The 23,881-nt window shown below is 34.8% G+C and overlaps 1 protein-coding gene across 1 annotated transcript in view; it reads left to right on the top strand.

Annotated features, from left to right (window-relative positions):
- Positions 1-23,881, top strand: part of CNTNAP2 (contactin associated protein 2) — a 1,621,124-nt gene that overhangs the window by 325,951 nt on the left and 1,271,292 nt on the right. Inside the window, exons 5-7 of the mRNA XM_064372470.1 lie at positions 662-846; positions 7,323-7,466; positions 10,665-10,929. Coding sequence (XP_064228540.1) covers positions 662-846; positions 7,323-7,466; positions 10,665-10,929 — 594 coding nt within the window. The remainder of the gene's footprint in view (positions 1-661; positions 847-7,322; positions 7,467-10,664; positions 10,930-23,881) is intronic.

Raw genomic sequence — 23,881 nt, 5'->3', positions numbered from 1 at the left:
TAATTAAAAGATAACAAGTAAATTTTTTATGCCATTAACAATTACATAGTGTTCTCTTTACAACAAGGGCTTTTGGAATCAACGAAAATTAAAAATGGTCATGCTATGTGGTCTTAATCAATAATTGTAACAGTAATAAAAGATTAACAGTAGCAGTTATTTTCACTATATGCCAGAAAATATATTAAATTATTTGCCTATACTACCTCATTTAACCCTCAAGCAACCTTATGAAGCAGGCACCGTTATCTTCTCTATTGTATATATGAGCAAATGGAGACCAAGCATACTCAACTTCCCCTGGATTCCAAACTAACAGTGGAGCCAGCCTCAGAACCAAGCAGGATGATGTGAAAGCCCATGTGACACTGACTTTATAAGAGACCTACCAAAATTTAGCAGAATTCTTTGCACAGACATAAAACACTCATTTTCCCCCTTTTTAAAAGAGCAACATTTTTTTCCATCTTCAATAACTTGTATGTACTTTGAACGTAAAGTAATCTTAAGTGTAGTGACTTACTGATACCTCAGGTTAACTCGAATGGATAGAGCTTTGATGGAATGTCAGCCTCTAGATGCTGTAAATGAAAGAGCCTGTGCTTCGCAGAGTTGGCCATAGCATCATTACATTGCTTCTTCTTCACTCCTGTGTACCCAGGGAGCAACCAGCTTGGCCCCATATATGGCCACACATCAGTGATGACGGGAAGTTTGCTGGATGACCACCACTGGCACTCTGTGGTCATCGAGCGCCAGGGGCGGAGCATTAACCTCACTCTGGACAGGAGCATGCAGCACTTCCGCACCAACGGAGAGTTTGACTACCTGGACTTGGACTACGAGGTACGCATGATGACATGTAAATTGTGATAAAATGTCGAGCAACTGCGTCACTCTCTTACTGTATTGTATTATTGTTAATTCTATTACTACTTATACCATTTTTATTTTCTTCTCTAAACAAAAAGAAACTGACAATTTTAAAAACCTAATACATTTGTATCATTTTATTTCTAAATTTACAATCATGAGTACTCGAAATATTGTAAAAATCTTAGTACCAAAGTATTAATTGGAAGAGAAGGACCATGCTATCCAGGCCATTTAATAAATTCAGAATAAATTTAATTTGTAATCCTTTCATTAGTAGTTAATCATGTCACCAATTCTCCTTGAGAGTGTGCAGTGCATTATATACAGAGGGTGAAATCCTAGTTTCTGGTTTCTACTAAGTCATTCAGAAACTCCTGGCCGTGGATGGGTCTTTTGACAAGTTCTATTTTCCCAGATGTCAATATCACAAATGCAATAAAGTAAAATACAGAATATTTTAAAGAGATTATTCATGAACAAAAAGACATATTTTACCTTCCCAATAATTAGAGATTAATAGTAATCAATGATCATGTTTATACAAATAAAAAAATCTATTCTCGTAGCTTAAGAATAGTTATATCATATTTTTAAATAAAGTATTTGTAGAGCAATTCAACCTTAAAATATCCATTAAAACTGTGAATCATATGTGTAGGTGAGCTCTTTAAGATGTGCGTCGCAGTATTATACGTCCCAGGGGAAGAGGATAACACTAGACATCCAAAAGCAGCAGAGTGCTTAAGCAATGCAATGCAATTACTTAGCCAGAAGTTTCCAAACTGTCTTAGTTCATGGATCCCTTAGTGCCTTCGAACTTTCTCTACAGCAGTCCTGGGCCGTTAGGTCCAAACAACTTAAAAATTGACATCCTAAAACTCTGGTAGCTGTTTGGAGAAATAAACAAAATAAGAATGAAAGTACGTTTTTATTTCATTCTCAAACAGCAGCAATTATTACTAATGGGATGAGTGTTATTGCACTGTACGTTTGTCACAAATGGGAATCAGATTTGCCACTGGCATCCTAATTTTCTGTTCCATGTTTACTCTACGTGATACTCTGTTTTAATCAGAGTAATGACCAAATCTCAAATTCATAAAGACAGCACATCGTTAAAAGGAATGTCACATTATCTAACACAGCAACAGTAAACTACCTTAAGCTAGTGTTTCACACAGTGTCCAAATGACACTTTGAAGACCATTGTTGTGTTTTCTTTAAAAATATTGAACATATTATGGCGCTCCTCTTAGTTTTCTGCAGCACCTTCATGTTCCTTGGCACCCAGTTTTGAAATTGGAGGTGTATTCATATGTGTGTGTGTGTGTGTGTGTGTGTGTGTGTGTGTGTATGTGTGTTATGTATATTTATGTATAATTATATAAGAATATGGAATATGCTCATCATAAAATAAATAGAAAAGACAGGATTAGTAGCTGAGTTTTCTATTTTCTTTGTGTTTAAATAGTTTCTATTTCTTTGCAATATGAATATACTATATATATTCCTAAATAAAAAATTTGCCGTAGAATATGCTATATAAACAGCGATGGAGAATTTATTAACATTAAATGAATTTAAGGTTATTGGAAAATATTTTGTCTTTCCCCCCAAAGAAAATCTCTTAAAAGCAAACTGATTGCTAGAAGGAAATGTAGGTGAAAATCCCAGAATTTTCTATCTTCTCTAAATTAGTATGTGTCTTGGTTCATATGACTGATCTCCCAATGTATGAGAGATCTTAAAGATGAATTATTCAGCCTTCATTAATAAACTTTGAAGTACCATACAAGAGGTGAAAATTCTGGAACATTTGGAATGAGGAAATATAATTCTAATTTTCCAAAAAACGAATTAAAGATTTGGGGTCATAAACTCTGTTGAATGTGTGATGAAGTCTGTGAATATTCATGCACACACAACACTTTCTATATTGGGTCAGCAGTTTCATGGACACTTTGAAGCCCATCTACACGCACTGCCATGTTTGAGAGCTGCAGGTGTAGACTAAAATACCTGGGACTTATTTATTAGAGAGAAACACTGGGAAGAAATTTAAATTAATTGACAAAGAATCAGGATAGACAACATTTCTGGCTACTGCCAGATTATTGTCTTCTTAGGGACTGAGATTATTGGCATGAAAAAGTGGCTATGCCTACCTTTATATTTCTATACTTTTGTCTTAATGGAAAGGGACTCCTTTGCTTATTTATTTAAAAAAAAAAAAAACCTCAGGGACTGGGCGGGGCATGGTGACTCATGCCTGTAATCCCTGTAATCCCAGCACTTTGGGAGGCTGAGGTAGGTGGATCACCTGGTCAGGAGTTTGAGACCACCCTGGCCAACAGGGCAAAACCCTGTCTCTACTAAACATACAAAAATTATCTGGGTATGGTTGTGGGCTCCTATAATGTCAGCTACTTTGGAGGCTGAGGCAGGAAAATCACTTGAACCCAGAAGGCAGAGGTTTCAGTGAGCCGAGATCACACCATTGCACTTGAGCCTGGGCAGCAAGAGCAAAACTGTGTCTCAAATAAATAAATATTGAAACGTCAGGAACTATATTAGAGTCAGTCTCTAGTTTTATTGTACTTATCTGCTTGATATATCCACACACTAACTACACTCAAACCTCATAGACTGCATGAAAATTAGCTTCAAACCTTAAATAATACAAATTATATAATGTTTATTACTGAACCATTTAAAGTCTTTGGCCTAAAGGAACAGAAAGCTGGTCTTGTTATCTTCACAGAACCTGGAGACGCAACGTCCTGCTTCCCCGAGGTTATACTGCCTTAGTTCTTCCAGGGTACACTAAGGTCAAAGGCATTGAGGCCCCAAGAGTGGGGATATGCTGGTAAATGCTTGACAACCAGCTTTCTCCAGAAAGGAATGGTCAGAGGAATGCCCTGATATAGAGCATTTATTAATTTTCATGGTGCGAATTTCCCACCATGGTTGATTTCATGCTACCATATATGGAACTGAGCAGGGAGTTGGGAAGAGATGCCTAATAGCACACAATCATATGGGTATTTCCATCATATAGTTGCAATAAATGTAAATGACCCCAAGAACATATATGAAAGTAAAGTGTAGAGAAAAGTTCTGAATAGTTATTAATTTTGTGTTTCATGTGATTTGTTTAATGTATCGCTTCTGTAATGGGATTTTTAACATAGCTCTGCTTAACAATCGGTTCTTGTAAGCCAGTATGCGTGGGATTCAGCACAGTACTGCTGGTGTTATACTTACCACAATTCCTAGAGATGAACATTATGAAAGAAGTGATAGAATGCAAGTTGACTCCTTTGACGTAACTCTATGTGGACATTTTTCGTGACCTAGTCGTAAGAGTTTATCTCATCCCCTCCTCTAGTAGCTGCATACACTGCAAATTGGCCCATCGCTACCTGCAGTCAGGCTGCTAGCTACAGAGTGACTGGAGACCAGTGTGGTGATATATACATGCACTTCGCTTCATTTTTCCTCAGCATAGCCAATAAAAACCAAAGGGCAGAGCAGCAAAATGGTGTTTGGCCTAGATTCTCTCTGTTCTTCAGAGCACACCCACTGTGGATATTATGGTGTTATCTCTTGCAATACAGCTCTGCTAGGGAAGTAAAGGAATGACTCTCTGTTGACTATCACAGAACAACAGACTGGCGAGGAAGAAAATCAATCACAGGAGGAGAAGCCCAAGTTTGAATCTGTTTCTGCCCTTTAATGGTTGTGTGATAGTGAACAATTCATATTCCCGTTTTATGAAACGAGTCTAATCACATACTTTGCATAGGGTTATGTAAGGAGGCAATAGGAAATAACAGAAAAAAAAATATATATATATATGTATATATACATGAGTTAAGATTACATAGGTTGCCTTTAATGGATGCACGTATATTCTCCTTTACATAAAAGAAGTTTGGAGGCACGTGGCCCTAGGTTCAAATGGCTGCTCCATGATCTTCAAGATCACAGTCCTATTTAATCTTGCTCTTCCTCTATCCCTGTTGCAAATCACTCCAAGATGGCTGCTAACATTTCACTTTGCACTCCAGCTAGCAATAAGAAAGAGAGAGTAAACCAGACTGTGCCCTCCCCCTCAATGACAGTTCTTAGAATCACATACAGCCCTTCTACTTAAATATCATGAGACCAAAACTAGCTTCAAAAAGGTTGATAATTTATTATATTGATTGGGGAGCAATGTGACCAGCTGAAAAGCATTATTTTTTCCCTAATGAGAGTAGGAAGAAAAGATACTTAGAGGTATCCAATAGTCCCTGCCACACTTTGTGAACACTTGAAAGCTAACAAAATCATTAATGCAATTATTTCTTTAGAGGCAAGATTATTGGATGGCAAGATCATTAATAAATGTATCATATGAGCCACAGGAACAACTGAATATTAATCTGACAACTGCAACAATATTTGTTACTATCAGCTTCATTAGAAGGTCAGAATATATGCTGTGGTCCAACCACTTCATTTTACCAGTGAGAATATATAACTAGAAAGAATAAATGACAGCCTAATATCCTACCATTAGTTACCTTAGGAATTGGGTTTAGAACTCACTAAGTTGTTAGCATCTGTTAACTTGAGACTGTATTGCTTTTCCAGAACATCTTGTTGAGGTAGGATGGGTGCCTAGAGTTGCTGAAAGCAGAGAAACTATAAGGATAATTTGAATCCCCCTGCAGAAAGTGAAAAGTTCAAATTAAAGAAATATGCACACAGAGGAATATGTGTTTAATAATATCAAACTCAATGTTTAATAATATTAAACACTGAAGATATTATTACTGTCAGTTGGGGAAAAATTGATCAAAGAGATTGCAAACAGGAAACGTAGTACTCCATTTTAGTATCAAAAATGATTGCCTTTGGGACTATGTACACTTCGGTAGTACCTAATATGTTCATTTCAGTGCAACTTGAAAACATTTTCTCAATAATTCTACTTTAGATTACTCTGTTTCTTCTTTGTAGTTTCCTAATTCTTTGGGATATATATTCTCTCAATTTTTCTTTTAACTTCCTTCTTTTCACTATGAACTCTGTGGCCAATAACACATATTCAGCTAACCATTATTAATAATAATTAATTTTATTTTAAATGAGGTGTTTTTTTACTGTCACCTCATAAATCATAATTTGTGTTTTTCCCCTAAAACTAATAAAGCATCTAAGATGCCATAACACTAAATAATGGAACATAATTTGTTCATGGACCTTTCAGAACACAAAATCTTTGACTCATGTTTCAAATAACAAGTCCTGACTTTTGAAAATATCTTCACCATTGCTTTCATTTCACCTCATCAAACATGCTCTCGGAAAGTATCCTAGGCTCAAGTGAACAGATCTAACAATGTAGTGAGTTATAACCCCAATCCCTAATTTCACTAATAATTGGATATTATATTGTCATTGATTCTTTATAGTTATATATTCTCATTGAAAATAAAGTGGTTAGACCACAGAATATTTTTTGACATTTTAATGAAGTTAATAGTAAAAAAAAAATTAATGGTAATATTGTATGATAATTTAAAAGATATATATTACAAGTAGTATATATCTTGATATTATAATTATAATTAGCAGTGGGCTTCACTTACTAATTTACTATTCATAGTAAATATCCTTGACCAAGCAAATACTAAATGCAATTTTGTATTATATAGATTTAGTGCTATAGATATTGACCAAAAACATAAAATAAATAGATACTTTATTTCAATAGGCACAAGCAGCCAGAGGAACACAATAAGTAGTGTCTTCTTATTTCTTAGAATTTGAAAGATCTGTAACATCTTTAAGTCTACACTGCTCAACTTAGAGCTCCCAAATCCTAAGTGGTCCCTAATCAATATTGTAATGATATATTTTGAACTATTTTCTACATCCAAAATAAATCTAATGAATTTTTGACAATAATCGTCATTCGACTGCAAGTCTGCATAGAGTAAATACGACATCCCTTGCTTTGGGCTGTAGTTTTATCAACTTATTAAATTAGTACTGATTATCTTATGCTTACTGGAGGCATTTATTGATAGTATGTCTTTGAATGATAAGCATAAAAATATATTTCTAATATTATTTGATAAAAGAAGTTTCTGAATAAAAATCTTTTAAAATATTCTCAAGAAAATTTATAAAATGCCTTTGGGGTAGTAAAATTGCAAAGGATCATTGCTTTTTTTTTTTTGTTCAAGTTAAAATCTAATTATCAGAATAAATTACTCCATTAGGGACTTCAACAACAACATAATTTAATATGCCATAGGTTTGGGAGGCAGAATACTATAATATTTGTGTATTTTGATTGCAGTAAAGGTACTTGACCTTGGCTGTAGTCATGGTTTTGTCTAGTTTATTACAATACAATGTGGATGTTTACATTTAATTTCTCTTCCTCAAAGATAACCTTTGGAGGCATCCCTTTCTCCGGCAAGCCCAGTTCCAGCAGCAGAAAGAATTTCAAAGGCTGCATGGAAAGCATCAACTACAATGGCATCAACATTACTGATCTTGCCAGAAGGAAGAAATTAGAGCCCTCAAATGTGGTAAGAATTTTCACCCTCGAAAGATTGGTCTGTAAAAAATCAAGTAACTCTTTTGTTTTTTGGAGTATTGAACAGCAACAAAATCATGACGTTTTTCATCTTATTTATATTTGGGCGCAATGACGTAAAACAAACTTCAGAGTTATCAGAAATAGCATAGGTATTTAGTATTCTTTGAGAATAGATAATGGGAATAGCCTGAAATAGGTGATAAGTTTCATTTCCATGGAGCACAGAATGTTAGACTCAGTATTTCTGGATTACTCATGGCAGGAGAACGAATACACTTCAGCACATGCTTCACCCCGGCAGTTCTGCAGCCCCTTAAACTGGCCGCATCATGTTTTCAAATATCTCATCATATATGCTCTAAGTTTCTTGTTTATGGTTTAATTTAATATTTTTAACATTTTTAAATCAGGGACTTTATTATATTTACTCCTGCGCTTCCAAAGATGATTCTTTTGAATATATAAATAAATATCCTTTTTAACAAATCTGTAACCAGACTAAATATCATGCAATTAAATACAGCTTGATTTCCACTGCATAGCAGAAGCTGTGCTGCAGAAGTTCACAGTGATTTTCTTCTGCCTCTATGTGACTTGGTGGCAGGTTTCATTAGATTTTGGGAGGAGAGCAAAAATCAAAGAAAACCGCAGCATACCTGCCTTCTCACAACACTACTCAACATCCCTAAAAGATATTTTGTTTAAAATTTTAGTATGAGGGTTCCCTATGGCTCTGCAAGACCAGGAGCTACTTTAGCCCAGAGATGTTATTTGAGAGAGCCTAGAATTCCAGAGACCCATATAATAAGAAGATATTATGCACTAGAAGTAGAATAATGTCATGAGTGTTTGCACTGTGCTCTAAAAAGGCTCTTATGGTCTCATTGCCTCAATTTCGAGCCTAGGGTTTCATAAAATGACTCAAAAACTGGATATCCCTGAATGAATAAAGAATTTAGGTTGGATATGAGAAACTTTAAAATAACTTAATGCAAATGATTAATAAATATTTTTCTTAAAGTAATCATAACTTTATACTAATAAGCAAAAGTTGAACTTTGATTAAATTTTCTCATAAAGTATATTGACTATATGGAAATATAATAGCTCCATTTATAGACATGTCCTGTGCTAGGCATGTTATATTTTAAATTTATGATACTCTAAGAACAATACTGCAAGGAAGATGCAAACATTTTGTAGGTGAAAACATTGAGATTTACATGGAAAAATAATTATTTTATGAGAAAAATAGCTTTTATGAGAAAAATAATTTTATTTTATTTTATGAGTAAGAATTGTAAATTATAGATTTACAGCTGGGCATGGCGGCCTGCTTCTGTTATCCCAACACTTTGGGAGGCCAAAGCAGGAGGGTTACTTGAGTCCAGGAATTTGAGACCAGCCTGGCAACATAGTGAGACCCCGTCGCTACAAATTAATTAAAATTAAAATAAAATAAATTAAACTGAATTAAAAAATTAGCTGTGTGTGGTAGTGCATACATGTAGTCCCAGCTACTCAAGAGGCTGAGGTAGGAGGATCATTTCAGCCCAAAAGTTTGAGGCTGCAGTGAACTGTGATTGAACCACTGTACTTCAGCCTGGGCAACAGACTCAGACTCCGTCCCTCCAAAAACTAAAAAAAATGAAAAAGATCATGGATTCACAATATGTGAGTTTGATTATGATCTATAATTATATTTTATTTTAACAAATAATTGCAATGAGAAAACATAGGATAAACTTTTGAATCAAAATGTACATACATATGGAAAATCTTAGGTGGGTTAGAGACAGAAGGACATTTTGCAAGCAGCCCTACAAAGAATAGTGTTTATATAAGAAATTTACTTTCAAACATATTGGGTACTGATATTTCAGTGAAATTGACTCCACACTCATTCTACCTCCTCTTCCCCCACACACTCATTCCCTCATTATGCACTGACTCCAGAGTCAGCACCATTACTCTGGAAGGATCTTTAATTTCGATAGGGAGACAATCCCCTCAACAATGGTATGTGGTCACTTATAAAATCTCAGTTATTATACATAGGCAGTTCTTTTCATCAGTAAAAGCGAACATTTAAAAATAATCATCTGTGAAGGTACAGAGCAAATTTAGTTTGAATATTAATTCAGAGAGACAGCCTGCCTTAGATTTAATGGTTAATGTGCTAAAATGGAAGAAATCAGTATCTGGTATATATATGTGGCATTGTTAAAAATATATAGAGAAAAAGAAAGATAAAGATAGAGAGATAGACCCAATGAAATATTATCCAATTACATTCCTTAAAATATTATGATAGGATAAAAGAAGTTAGAAGCAAATACAGATTTTTAGATCTGTAAAGAGAAGTTAGGCACTAAAATATAAAATTTAGTGTATCTGAATGATAAATCAATGTGCATTTTTTTGCTTATATCAAGAAGGAGGAGTATGGAAGGGGAAGGGCAAGTCTGAATTATTAGAAGTTTTGTTTCCATTTTGCCCATTTATACCCCTAGTTCCACAGGAATGAATGCATTGTGATATAAGCACATTTCATGATAAATGGGATTTTGAGTTGGGTAATAGAATAATCTGCAATAACCACAATTACATTAACACTAAAAACAATATTTATCTATCTATGCATATATAAGGTATATAAATAAAATATATATAAGGTGTATAGATAAAAATCCAAGAATATTTTTCCTAAAATATCAGTTTCATAAATAGCAAACATATGATCATAGTCCGTATTGAGACCAGAGTAATATGTTAATTATGTTAGCATTGACCACTCAGAATAGGGCAGAGCCTCTCTCTCCCTGACTTATGTTCGGCCAGCAGCAACTTAGCTGTCTTCAGAAAGTCTAGTGATCCACACTCATGCCCACAACACACATACACACTTTACAACTCGTGGTCAGCTTATCTCATCAGGGCTGTCAGTCCCGTGGTGGAGGCTGCTTGTTATAGTTAAGACAGCCACTGCTGTTCAATGTTAGGCCTTACACTCCAAGTAGATTCATGGTGGTGCTTCCACTGAATCCATGCCCTGCAGCTGGGTGTGAGTTTAGCTCAGGCTCAGGCTCTGCTTCAAAACTTGTAGAACTCTGCCTTCATCAGTGGTCTTACGTGGACATTTATTTTATTCTGTGTCTTCCTCAAAGCATGCCTTTCTATTTTATAGGGAAATTTGAGCTTCTCTTGTGTGGAACCCTATACGGTGCCTGTCTTTTTCAATGCTACAAGTTACCTGGAGGTGCCCGGACGGCTTAACCAGGACCTGTTCTCAGTCAGTTTCCAGTTTAGGACGTGGAACCCCAATGGTCTCCTGGTCTTCAGTCACTTTGCAGATAATTTGGGCAATGTGGAGATTGACCTCACTGAAAGCAAAGTGGGTGTTCACATCAACATCACACAGACCAAGATGAGCCAAATAGACATTTCCTCAGGTCAGTGAAACCTATTTGACATTTGTTCCTGAAACTGCTATTGCAATTTCCAAAGCTAATGTTTTGTTTTGTTTTGCTGGTGTTACATGCTGAGGATTAGGTTGTAATTCAGATCTTCAAGACACTTTCTTAGTTGTACTATGTGCTGACTGAGTAAGGAAAACTTGGAAGTTGCTGAGAGGGCAAGGTATGAGTGAGGGAGAAAGTTGGTTGAGATTGGAAAAGCAAAATACATTCCTTACCAATGCTAGCTTATATTTAATAGAGAAATTGCTGTTCTTTTAAGAGAATAATTTATATTTAAACACAAAGAATGTTTTTTTAAAAAAACACAATTGTATCTGGTATCTTTTGACTTTATGAACATTCAAGTACCTTTTACTTATAGTAACAAGTTTATACTAATTACAACTTTAAGGAATATTCCACTACTGGAATCAGAACTTCAAAATGATCTTGCTAAAATTATGCTAATGTTTGGAAAAGAAAACAAAAGCGAATACAAAGTAGAATGACAAGATTTGTGTACCAACTGAAGGAAGACTGGCTTACCAAAAATAGGATAATTTATAATCTGGCTTTGTAGTGACATGACAAGTGGAAGCTTAGGTAGTATTCTTGCTATTTGAATAGACTTAGCAACCTTGGAATGTTCTTTGATAAATATGGTACAAAGAAAGGTGATATTTTAAATTGAGATGTTATAAGCAAAGAAAGTGTCACAATATTGGACTGATAAGTAGTAACTGTTTTCATCTATTTGTCTTGAGATATTCTTTGCAATAGTCGTGTGTTTGTGTATGCATGTGTGTTTGTGCGTGTGTGAAGAACTACTTAGAAATGGGAGATGCAGAGAAAACTAACATTTACTGAACACTTAGTACAGAAGTAGCAGATACTGAAAGAGGTCATGACAGTGAGCTTAATTGGATGGCCATGGACTCTGTTTTCTGAATATGCCAGAAACACTCATGACACCCTATGCATATACCTGACATGGTTTCAATCACACTGTGATTTGTGTTCCTCTCATTTCCCCTCTAGGCTGCGTGCTACTTGAGAGCAGGGGCCATGCTCCTTCTTCTTCTGTCTCTAGCATTTAGAATAGTACCTATAAGAGGTACTCTAGAATATTTGTTGAGTTCAATACTCTGACCCTTTGAACTAACAAACAGAATACCCCCTGCTATAGGGCATACATTTTCTTGTAAAATAGGCTTTATGTTTGTGTATGGCCTGAATGTATGGTCTATTGCTGAAAAGGATGCAGGGAAGACATAGGAACTGTTATGTCACAGATGTGCCTAAATTATTAAAATCAAAAGTTATTGGGAAATACCTAGATATTCACTTTCTCCATTTCTCTTTATTAGTTTTGCTTTTTCCTTGGATGTCTATGGTTGATAAAATCAACCATATTTTATCACTATATTCTTTTATAAGTATACCTAGGGAGATTTACAGCAAATAGAAAATATCTGGAGAGACCAGAAAAACAGATAAAACTAAAACAAAAGCGAATGTTTGCCACAGTTGAAAAACTCCCACATTACATTCTGTTATGATTAATGATTATTTTCTAATGACTAAACATATAAAAATAATAGTATGGAGGCCTCTCTCCTTCTATTCTCTGAGAAAATCCAGTTTGTCTGTAGGTTTCCATGTAACAGGAGCCAATATATTTAAAAGAATAAGATCTTAAACCTAGTGGTCAATAAACATGTCTTACTTTGATTTTGGTATATTTTAGTACTCCAGGATATTCTCACCTAATTTAAGCTGTGTTTATTTTGAAAATTAAAGATAGAATGAACAAAGGAAACCAATATATGACAATTAATTCACCTTAATATATTTGCTTAATGATAATAAAAATGAACTGAAGAATTTTTTGTCAATTTAGCCAAGAATCTGTGCAAATTAATTGAAAATGATATGAAATCCAAAGATTTTCATAGTATTACCCTCATATAATCCAGTGAAAACACCTTAATGCTTCAAGCATTTTTTTCTATATACATTGTGGAAACTAAGTGATCATATTTGAGAAAGATTAGTTGGAAAAAAAAAGAAAATCCAACCATTTAAAAAAATTCTATTTTATATTCATTTGTTCAATCTAAAAATACATATGGAAACCATAGAAGATAATTTCCTCTGTCTTTTAATGTATTTTATCTAATTCAATTAAATTATAAATAATTTAGTAACGTGTCAACACTGAGATAATAGTTAGCTCGAGATTCTAATGTTTGCCTTAACAGGGGGGAATGTATCTGTATCATAGCTACTCTACTCTCATCAGCATGAGCACTGAAGAACGTCAGTCCATTTCTCCTTTTGTTTAATATTTTGGTTGAAATAATTTAGAAAATGCAGAAAATCTAGAAAAGAAACATAACCACTGATAACATGCTTTTGTACACACACAAAGTAGTGCATCCAGAAGGTAATATAGAGACTCTCAGATACTGTTAATATACACCGGTAACTTGGTTTTTATTTAGTAAGTTCCATGGTCCAGGATGAAGGTTACCCAGTTAGATCAAAAACTTTTTTTTTCATCTTGGTCAACGTTGTTCTTTGAGAATTAATTCAAAATATTAAATACATCTTACAAGTAAAAGAATGTTTAATATATTGCTCACCCTCTCTGTGTATCATTCTTTCCAAGTTGTGATTACTGTTTCCAAGAGTCTCATTAGTAATTGACAATAGACTTGACTTACAAAATTCAGTCAAACTCAGTAGTCTTGAATTTGTGGAGTGGGTTATCTTTCCATGAAAATATTTTTCAAGTTGCGACATCAACTCTTTCTAATGGATAGCCAAAAAAACAAACAAACAAACAAACAACAAAACCCTACCTACCTTATTTCAAAATGCTTCAATTTTATCCCACTATATCACTTTCTTTAGGACGGCAGTTACTGATTTATGAATAGATAATTATGCATTACTTTTAACTAGGTATAAATGGTAAAAGAAAATAAATCAGGTGCTAAAAAGGGTCTAATGAATAATAGTTGTTCATTCTGGGCATAATTTTGTTTTTTTGTTGTTGTTGTTGTTTTCTGTATTTTGAGCTGGAGTCTTGTTCTATTGCCCAGACTGGAATGCAATGGTGCGATCTCAGCTCACTGCAACCTCTGTCTCCCAGGTTCAAGCGATTCTCTTCCCTCAGCTTCTGGAATAGCTGGGATTATAGGCGCCCACCACCACACTCAGCTAATTTTTGTATTTTTAGTAGAGATCGGGTTTCACCAGATTGGCCAGGCTGGTCTCGAACTCCTGGCCTCAAGCAATCTGCCCACCTTGGCCTCCCAAAATGCTAGGATTACAGGTGTGAGCCACTGCACCTGGCCCATCCTGGGCATAATTTTCATTTTCACTTTACAATTCAAAACCCTAGGGAAGGTGGACCTAGAACTAGGCTTTCAAATAATTTTGATCAAAGCATAGTAAGAAAATATTTTATGCCATATCCAAAATCTACTGACACAAAGTTTAATGAAATAAAACTTATCTTTCTATTTTAGAGGCACTATGATAATTGTGGTATTTTCTCTTCTTTTACTTTTATCTTTAAAAAAACATGCCCTGACACACTATAATGATTTTATGTCCTAAACACAGTTTGGAGAAACTGATCTGCATTCTTTTTCATATTTAAAGTTTTGAAATTTTAAAAAGTTTTAGTTGCCTAAAAGTATGAACTCCATCACTCTATGTTGGAAAACTAAGTTTATCTTATAGGGCCAATATTATACTATTATGATGATAGTAAAAAGAAGCATTAATATGCTTTACTATTTGATGGAAAAAAAAACTCTACCTACTTTTTGAAGTAAGATTTTATTTCAAAATGCCTCAATTTTATGTCACTAAAATACAAATATTTAGGACAATACTCAGTTGTGGTCTGCCAATATTAATAAGATAATACGATGTGATTCAGCATTTATTATAGTGGGGAGAAAGTGATTTATCTTAATAGTCTCTTTCACTTATTGGAAAATAATTAACTTCTATCCTTACATAAACAAAGCCTTTCCAAAAAGCCATTCAGAATATGTCTTGTCCTAAATCAGCTATTTTCTTATACCCAAGTATTGGAACCTCCTTGTTTTGTTAATGGAAGTTTTGCTTCAATTTTAGAATGGCTGTTCAGTGTCCATACTGTTTCAAAAACATGTACTCAGCAAAGATTATCTCTGTATGTATTTTCATCTCCAAAGGAAATCTTTTGTGGCCTTGTTTTATTTACTTTGCTTCTTTGTAAAATGTTCTTTGTAAATCATGATGTTCCGTTGGGTGTGTGAGGGGAGGTGTGGCAGTTTTTGGTTCAGTGTGTGGCTGGGAGCATGCTGGGAAATAGTTCCCAGTTCAATCTGGGCAAATGTGTTTGGAAACATTCCTGGCACTGTCTATCCTAAGCAATTAAAATATCTCTGTTCTTAATTTTGTGAACATATGGAAATGTAGCCAACATATTAATATTTCTTAAAAAGTTTATTTGTGCCATTTTCCAACATTCAGTGATAACTTGCACCACGAGACATCCTTTTCATCATATGAGAAAAAAGCTCTCATTTGAAATACAATTTTTGATGTTTCAGTTGTTGACTGGAAAATTATTATCAGTTCTATGCTAATATTTCAAGATGTCTTAAAATAAATTCTTATAACTCAAAAACTAAATGCTTAGACATTACTACAAACATTTTAAGGGATTTGTTTTATTATATTTTACAGCAAAATACTTGGAGACTTATTTAGCAAGGTATATTCTTTGAATCAAGTTTAAACCATAATTATTAGAAGCCCTGAAAGATGTCACTTCCCTTTGGTCCATTAAATTTAAGTTTTTCTGATTCTAAGAAAATAAAGAAGCACCTAGAGATATTTATCACAGCATACGTACAATAACAAAAGTACCTGATAACAAACTACTGAAAAGGGACAGGTGATTTTAAAGGAGATATTTTTGTGTGGCATACTATTATGTCCCTGTTTCTTAAATAAAATTTAAAAACATGATAAAATATAATACTATGAATAAAATTTTTAACAAAAGCTTAAGTAGACTCTGACCCTAATATTATTATAAATATAGAAATTTTATTTCATTCTAAATCAGAATGAAATAAAATGAGTAATACTAATGATGATTATCTCCAATTGGTGGGTTATCAGTCCATTTTACTAATTTTTTCATATATTTTCCCTAATATCTATATTTTCTACAATAAACATCTATAGTTATTAGAAATCAAAAAAGATATACTATAAAACAATTGATGATAAGGTGATATTTCTGAGAAGTATGAAGCTTAAAAATGTTACAAAGGGAAATTAAATAGCATAGATTGTATCAATTTAAAAATTCTAGTTTCCTTACTTAGAAATATGTACAGTCAATTTCTTAAAAGTTTGGCCTTAAATAACAAGCTTCAACAGAATTAAAATTGCATTTGCATACAAATAGAGAGTTTTATATTCAGGTGCAGAAATTTGGGGGTTGTGTCTACAATGTTTCATTGTTTGAAAATATTCATAACTCATTCTGAACAAATCTCATACCATCCATGTAATTTTAAAACTATTTTTTAGCATGGATAAATAACTAGACAGATAAGTAGATAAATATTTGGTAGATAGATAGATAGATAGATAGATAGATAAAAGCATTTTCCCTTAAAACTATTGCTATCAGGTAACAATATATTTATTTTTTATTAATAAATAAATACTTTGAATAAACCAATAAATCAAATCACTTTATTCCCAAATAATCTACATACACTATACTTCTACACAAGAAGTTGCTGGAAAATAATTTTTACATTGTTGTATTTTTTGATGGGCTTGTAGATATCTAAAAGTTTCCAGTAAACTCAAATCCATCATCTTAAGACACAAAAGATAAAACATGGCTCTGTATTCTTAGGGGGAAAACAGAACCTATGAAGTTCTGATTGTTAGAACACCGCACTCACTTTAATTAGGAGCCTACAATTGAGCTGGAAAGGAATAGATTCTATTGTTTAGTGGATCCCAAAAGCGAGGTAGATAAAGACCTGAGTTCTAGATCAAAATAGATAGATAGAAACAAGATACCCTTGGACATATTTACAACACATTCTGCTGATTTTATTCCCCCAAATTCACAAACAAACTTGCTGTAAGAGCCACATGGTACCAAGTAAAAGACATTAAAGTGAATGGTATGTTGTCCCTGGGTAGCTTCATTCAACTGACTTTTTATTATATTTCAATTTCCAATGTGGCTGTAACCATCATCATGCCAACTGAGTGGAAATCCACCTTTAATTACACTTCAGTACATGCTGGTGCACATTTTACATCAATAGAAGCATTATAGTGCAGAATGAAAGAAAAAAAAGGATTGGGAGAGAATTTTATGATGTTAGATATTGACTTATTCTTTAGAAAGCAAGAGGGACATTTTAATTTATCATCGCACTCCAGGATACCATTTCCTTTCTAGTTTCTACAAGATTTCTGAGCCCTTTAAAATGTTCTATGCCTTTTTCAGGGAAGATGAATAAAACATGTTGTGTGTATGTGTGCATAACAATTTTTTTAAATTGCAAGGAAGAAGATAAAGTTTTAGTAAATGTGACGGATAAAATGGAGGCAAAAGGTGCCAATGTGAACCAGACCCTGTTTCAAAAGCTTCAGTTTACTGTACAAATAAATCAAAGATAAAAAAAATAGGATATCAGTAGCTGATACTAAGAGAGTAACAATGGACTATGAAAGAACAGCAAATAACATAGCCCAGGAATTCCAAAATTAATATATGCATGTAGTCGAAGATGCTTCTAAGACAAGAACAGGGAGGACATAGAAGCAAATTAACTTTGCTGAAAAGCCAGTATATTTCTCCTTTAACAGATAATGTTGTATGTACTTACCATGCACAGCATGATGCTTTAAAGTACAAATACACTGTCGCCCTTAACCTTTCATTTAAGTGTAAGGGCTGAAACTTCATGTGAGGTTGAAGCTTCCGTAGTGGATAAACGAGTAATTGGTAAGTTTAAGCAATAAGGATTTATAGAGTAGAGATATATCTAAGTCAACTTTAGATATTTTTGCAATTGAGTATCTAATTTTGTTTCAAATAGTTAACAAAATAAATAATGTTGGCACGAAATAATCAGGGATTATGTACCTTTATAATCAGAAAAAGCACAAAGCAGTCATTGGATTGGACCCTCCCCCAAACCACTGCCCCCTCCCCCCATTCACCTCATGTTGAGAATTACCAGGGATAATTAACTTCACCAGGAAATTCAGACTGTGAGATAGTATCATTGCCTAGCATCTACCTTCCCCCTCACCCCCGTCTTTAATTTTTAAGTAATTTGGGAAGAATTTAGGCTCATTAGGTTATCTGTTACCTGGGTGTAACTAGGTGTGGAAACCAGCCTTCTTGGCAGAGGGATTCTGCAAATTCTGTGAACCTCTGAAAGTAGCTCAGGATCAGCTGAAAGAATTGACTCCTTTGGAAACTCAATATCATGATTAGCCACATATATTTCTTATGTCTTTCCTTTGTTCGTTAACATTTTTCACCAGAAAATTTTGGGGGACTCATTCTACATGCTTAGAAAGTAGTTACTTTTGGTACACATAGTATCAGGAAGTAATTATAGTTATGGCCCCATCTGCAATCATAACTACATCTTATGACTTATTTTATTTGGATACATTTCCCTTGAGGCTTTTCTTATTTATTTATTTATTGTACTTTAGGTTCTGGGGTACGTGTGCAGATCATGCAGGATTGTTGCATAGGTACCTACATGGCAAGGTTTGCTGCCTTCATCCCCCCTTCACCTATATCTGGTATTTCTCCCCTCATTATCCCTCCCCACCCTCCCTACCCCCGCTGTCTCCCCGCTACTGACCACAGTGTGTGATGCTTCCCTCCCTGTGTCCACATGTTTTGATTGTTCAACACCCATCTATGAGTGAGAACATACGGTGTTTGGTTTTCTGTTCTTGTGTCAGTTTGCTGAGAATAATGGTTTCCAGATTCATCCATGTCCCTATGAAGGACACGAACTCATCATTTTTTATGGCTACATAGTATTCCATGGTGTATATGTGCCACATTTTTATCCAGTCTATCAATGATGGACATTTAGGTTGGTTCCAGGTCTTTGCTATTGTAAACAGTGCCGCAATGAACATACGTGCGCATGTGTCTGAGGCTTTTCTAACCTGAGGACAGACCCTACTTCTGGGAACTAAAATTCTGTGCTATTTTTGAGTCCTCTTCTCCCCAGTCAGTGCTTTTTTCATTTCATTCTTCCCTATGATTCAGTTTTACAATTACAGTTGTGTCTTGATTCTTACTGTAGCAGTTGGTAGAATCTGGTGTTTTCTGAAAGATACTGATAACCTACCTAGATGTCTGGTCTCTGTATAATCACTTCTAGTCTTTCAAGGCTTTCTGAGATTCCTTCCGAGATTGGATCCCTATTGTTGAACCTCTGTCCAGAGGCCAAGATCTTGGTGCTGCTAGACATATGTACCTGCTGCCACTTCCCTGCCTGGATATTGGAGTACTGCTCACCTCTGATTTCCCAGGATTCTCTCCTTCCCTCATTCCAATCTTCTGCTATTTTATTTTTAACCCTCACATGGTTGACTTGATCATTCTAGGTCATAACTTTCTCTTGCCTATGAATATTGCTTACCCCTTTGGGCACGAATTTTAACTACCTTCCAATCTCAAATGCTTCTATCAATCCTGTGCACATCTGTGCCAAATCTCAGCCACCCCCGTGTTCTTTGTCATCAAATTCCTATTGCTTCTTGGCATGCAAATCTACCGTATAGTGTACCAGGGAAAATTACAAGCAGAAAAGTAGTAAAGTTCACAAAGTCCCCTAAGATTTTAGCTTTGGTAGAGCATAGCTTGTCAACTAATACCATGGCCAAGATCCTAGGAGTGATAGACCTGCATCTATAATGCTGTACATAATTTTAGGGGCAGAGGCCAGAAAAGTTGTCCTGTTAGAAAAGAAGAGCCTCTGGAGCTCATTGGCAGATATCAGGCAACTTCGCTTTTGTGCTCCCTCAGATCTTGAGCTAGCTCCCTGCTGTACTGCTATAAAGGCTGGAGAGAATGAGACTCTGGGGCCATCCAGATGTGTCTCTCGTCTAATCCTAAGATTGCGATGACAACTCTGATAATAGATAATAGCTATTGAATGCTTACACTATACCTGTCACTGTGCTAAAGCCTCACCAGGTCTCCTCCAGCTAGTGAATAGAAGAGCTTTAAAAAGAGCCCAGAAATTTTCTTAGCATGCCACACAAGAACATGCCACACAAGAGCCCAGAAATTTTGAATCTAAAGTTAGTACCACCCTTGGCCACTACCTCTCATATTCATGCAACAGTTTGGTGTTACGTGATCACATAGGATCAGGTACTATTGAATATGACAGATCTGAAATATTTGTTGAAGGCAGAACCTGACATCAATGATGTCCTTATCATGTCCATTTGGGATTCTCACAGGAGCATTTTAAGCAATGTCCCTTATTGTTCTAATTTTTCTCCCATATTATGAAAATTTCTATTTCTAAAATATAGAAACGATAATTCAATTATTTCCCATCACTAAAAGATAAGCCCTGATTTCTTAGTATGTCACACAAGAATATGCACAAACTAGGCTCCGCTGGAGTATTTGGCCTGATTTCTCCTACTTTGCATCATAGTGACGACTGTCCGCTCCCTGACAAGGATTTCCTTCTCTCTATTCCATCCTGGCAAACTGCCACTTATCATTTATTGTCCAATTTTAGTATGCTTTCCTTCCCCAAACCCCAGGAAACAATCTACCATCCTTTAGTATAGCACCTTGTATCATGAATAACAATTATTTTTCGTTACATTTTAAATCACATACTCCTCCGCTGTATGTCTTCCTCACATCTGTACTCCTAACACCACTCACTTGTCAGAAAATAGGCAATCAATACTTTCATCTTTGCTTTTTTGGTTTGATTTACACTTAGACTGCTGCAGAGTTTCCTTGCTCTTCTCTCTGCCTCCTGCCTCTCTAAACAAGTCCATTCCATACATTTTCTCCTGATTAAAATTCCAAAATGACTACTTCCATTGAGTCACGTTCCCATTCAACAATCTTTCATGAACGCTCAAGTTTTAAAGATGGGCTCACATGTCTTCTGCAGAAAGCCTGAATACCAATTCCATGGCGATCTCAAATCCTTTACAAATTCTAAATTATCTTGTTGTTTACATTTGTTTGACATGATGTATTATATTGTTCAGACATTTGATTACTCTGTTTGAAAATACTTTATATTCTAAAGTTTTTAAGAATGATAATCCCACTCTTCCTTTGTCCACCTCTGAGTTTAGCACAATGTATTACTTGTGGCATGTTTCTAAGTATCCAGTTGATTGATTTTTTGAAATGAACTGATATCAAGATGTTATAAACTGAAACTTTACAATTCTGTTATCTTCATCAGTTTATATAAACCAAATTCATTATAAAAGGAGAGCAGCAGATATCTCAAAGGAAATAATTGCTTAACTGTGGGAGGCTAATGTGTGTAAAATTGATCAGGACATAAATTTTAATTTGATACTTTTATAATAAGAGTTTTCTTAAAAGATGTTAAAGCCTAGAGCTGTACTGGGTAAACTATTTCATAAATAAAATGAAAGTGTGTGTACATTTGCCAAAAAATGTATTCTCAAGAGCATGACATGAAGTAAAACCTTGAAATTAGTCATATTCCCTTTGTATTTATTTTTTTCACACAGAATACAAAAAATAAATGTGCATGATTAAAACTAATTTAGTTTTATTCTTCAGCCTTGGGAATGCATTTGATATGATTCACTCCAGAGAAAAATAAGAGAATAAAAATTTTTGGACCTTCTACTTAAGATCTCTGATCTCTAGTCAGTTCTACACTTGATTAAAACAGAGACTGTCCATTTATTGTAGGAGTCTAGTCTGACTTGCTTTGTTAAGAGAAATGGCATCTATTGATGATCAAATCACGTTGTCTCTGAAGTCTTCTATTTGAAAACTCCAAGCAGTAAGACTATTGTTTAGAAAACCAAGCAATAAATCTTAAACTTTAGAGTAACTTTATGAGACACCATGAGTGGACATGGAGGAGTCAATCTCACTTCCACCATTCTTCCATCCCGACCGCAGCACATTTAACTTAGGTTCACCTAAGACCATACAGCATATACTTACTACGCTTCCAGCACACTTTATTCAGCTATGGTTGACAGAACAGAGCTAACACATTCTCCACTTGTACCACATATTCTTTATAATGCAATCTTCTACAAAGAAATGAGAAATCTGGATCACAGGTAGATCTACAACAAAATGTAGATCTGCAACAAAATATAGCAATTCCTACCATTTCTAATTTCCTTTTGTTCTCTTAATGGAGACATGACAAATCATACAGGCAAATAAGGAGAAGAAATATTGAGGGAAGAATCCTCTAGAGCAGTGGTTCTCAGCCTGGAGTGATTCTGACCCCCAGGGGATATTTGAATATATCTGGAGACATTTTTGGTTGTAATAACTGAAGAGAGAGGGGTAGGCACATTTCTAATCTTTTTTTCTGCAAAAAGCTACTGTATCCTATTTCATGCAGGATAATCAGTGCCATCGGCATACATAGCAAATGGTTTGCTCATAAAAAATTTTGATGAGAGAAATAAACCCTTGATAGTCTCTATAAGAATTATTTCTACTAGGAAACTGAAAGAAAAAGAGGCTGTTCTATATGTATTGTTTTACTGCCCAGAGCAGTTTTGTAATACACAATGAGTTTATTACATAGAATAGCCAATAGGTATCATCAGTATTGGAAAAAAAAAAAAACCTAAAGAATGTGAGCTCTATTCCTGTACATGAGTGCATTCTCAGCAATGTTGTGTGGCTGATAGGTATTGTGTGAGTGAGTGGGTATGTGCAGGCATACATGCATAGTTAAAAAAAAAAGTCCTCTAATCTTTGATGAAATTAAAACCTTAAAATTCAATAATTTTAATTGAGTGCTATAATGTCTCCATTTGTCACGTTTGAATGATTTAGAATAGAAGAGATTAAATCAGTAAGATGATATGACATTAGACAAGTCAGAATTATAGCTCATCTAAAGCTTGTATTCAGCTCATCTAAAGCTTGATTTCTTTCATTCCTCTTCTCAAACGTTTGCATATTAACTGTTAAGCAACAAAATATCACAATTCCTACCATTTCTAATTTCGTTTTGTTTTCTTAATAAAACTATGCAAATTATACAGGCAAGTAAGGAGAAGAAATATTGAGGGAAGAATCTTCTAAAGCAGTAGTTCTCAGCCTGGAGTGATTTTGACCCCCAGGGGATATTTGGAAATATCTGACAATTTTTGATTGTCACAACTGAAGAGTTGGGGGTAGGATGTTACTGGCACATAATGAATAGAGGCCAAAAATCCTAATGAATATCCTGCATAGCACAGGACAATACCCACCCACCTGCACCTCCCACCAAACCAAGGTTTGTCACCAAATGTCAATAGCATGCAGGTTGACAATTCTGACCTGAAGGAGCTCCTCTGTTGCACTCAGGAAGGGAGGAGCCTAGACCCCCATCCCAGCCCACTCCAGGGACTTCCATTTTCCCCCATAAGCAATAACAAGTTAACACGTTTAGACAAGTTAATTCCTGAGGTCCCTTTTAGGATCCTTTAGACCTTTTCTCCTCTTTTATCATTTTTCTCTGTGTTGTTATAGTTTCTTTTTTTTTCCTTTCCCAATATATACACTTTGAATAATCCCAGACTCCTTTTTTAGCTTTTCACGTTTGCTTTCTTTGTGGAAATTTTGCACTTCAAAGCAATGAAGAGA

This window comes from Aotus nancymaae, unplaced genomic scaffold (genome assembly GCF_030222135.1).
Source record: "Aotus nancymaae isolate 86718 unplaced genomic scaffold, 86718_ANA_hifiasm-v0.15.2.pri h1tg000002l, whole genome shotgun sequence".
Taxonomy (NCBI): Eukaryota; Metazoa; Chordata; class Mammalia; order Primates; family Aotidae; genus Aotus; species Aotus nancymaae.
The sequence above is the reverse complement of the archived record's forward strand: the minus strand, read 5'-3'. Positions and strand labels throughout refer to the sequence as shown.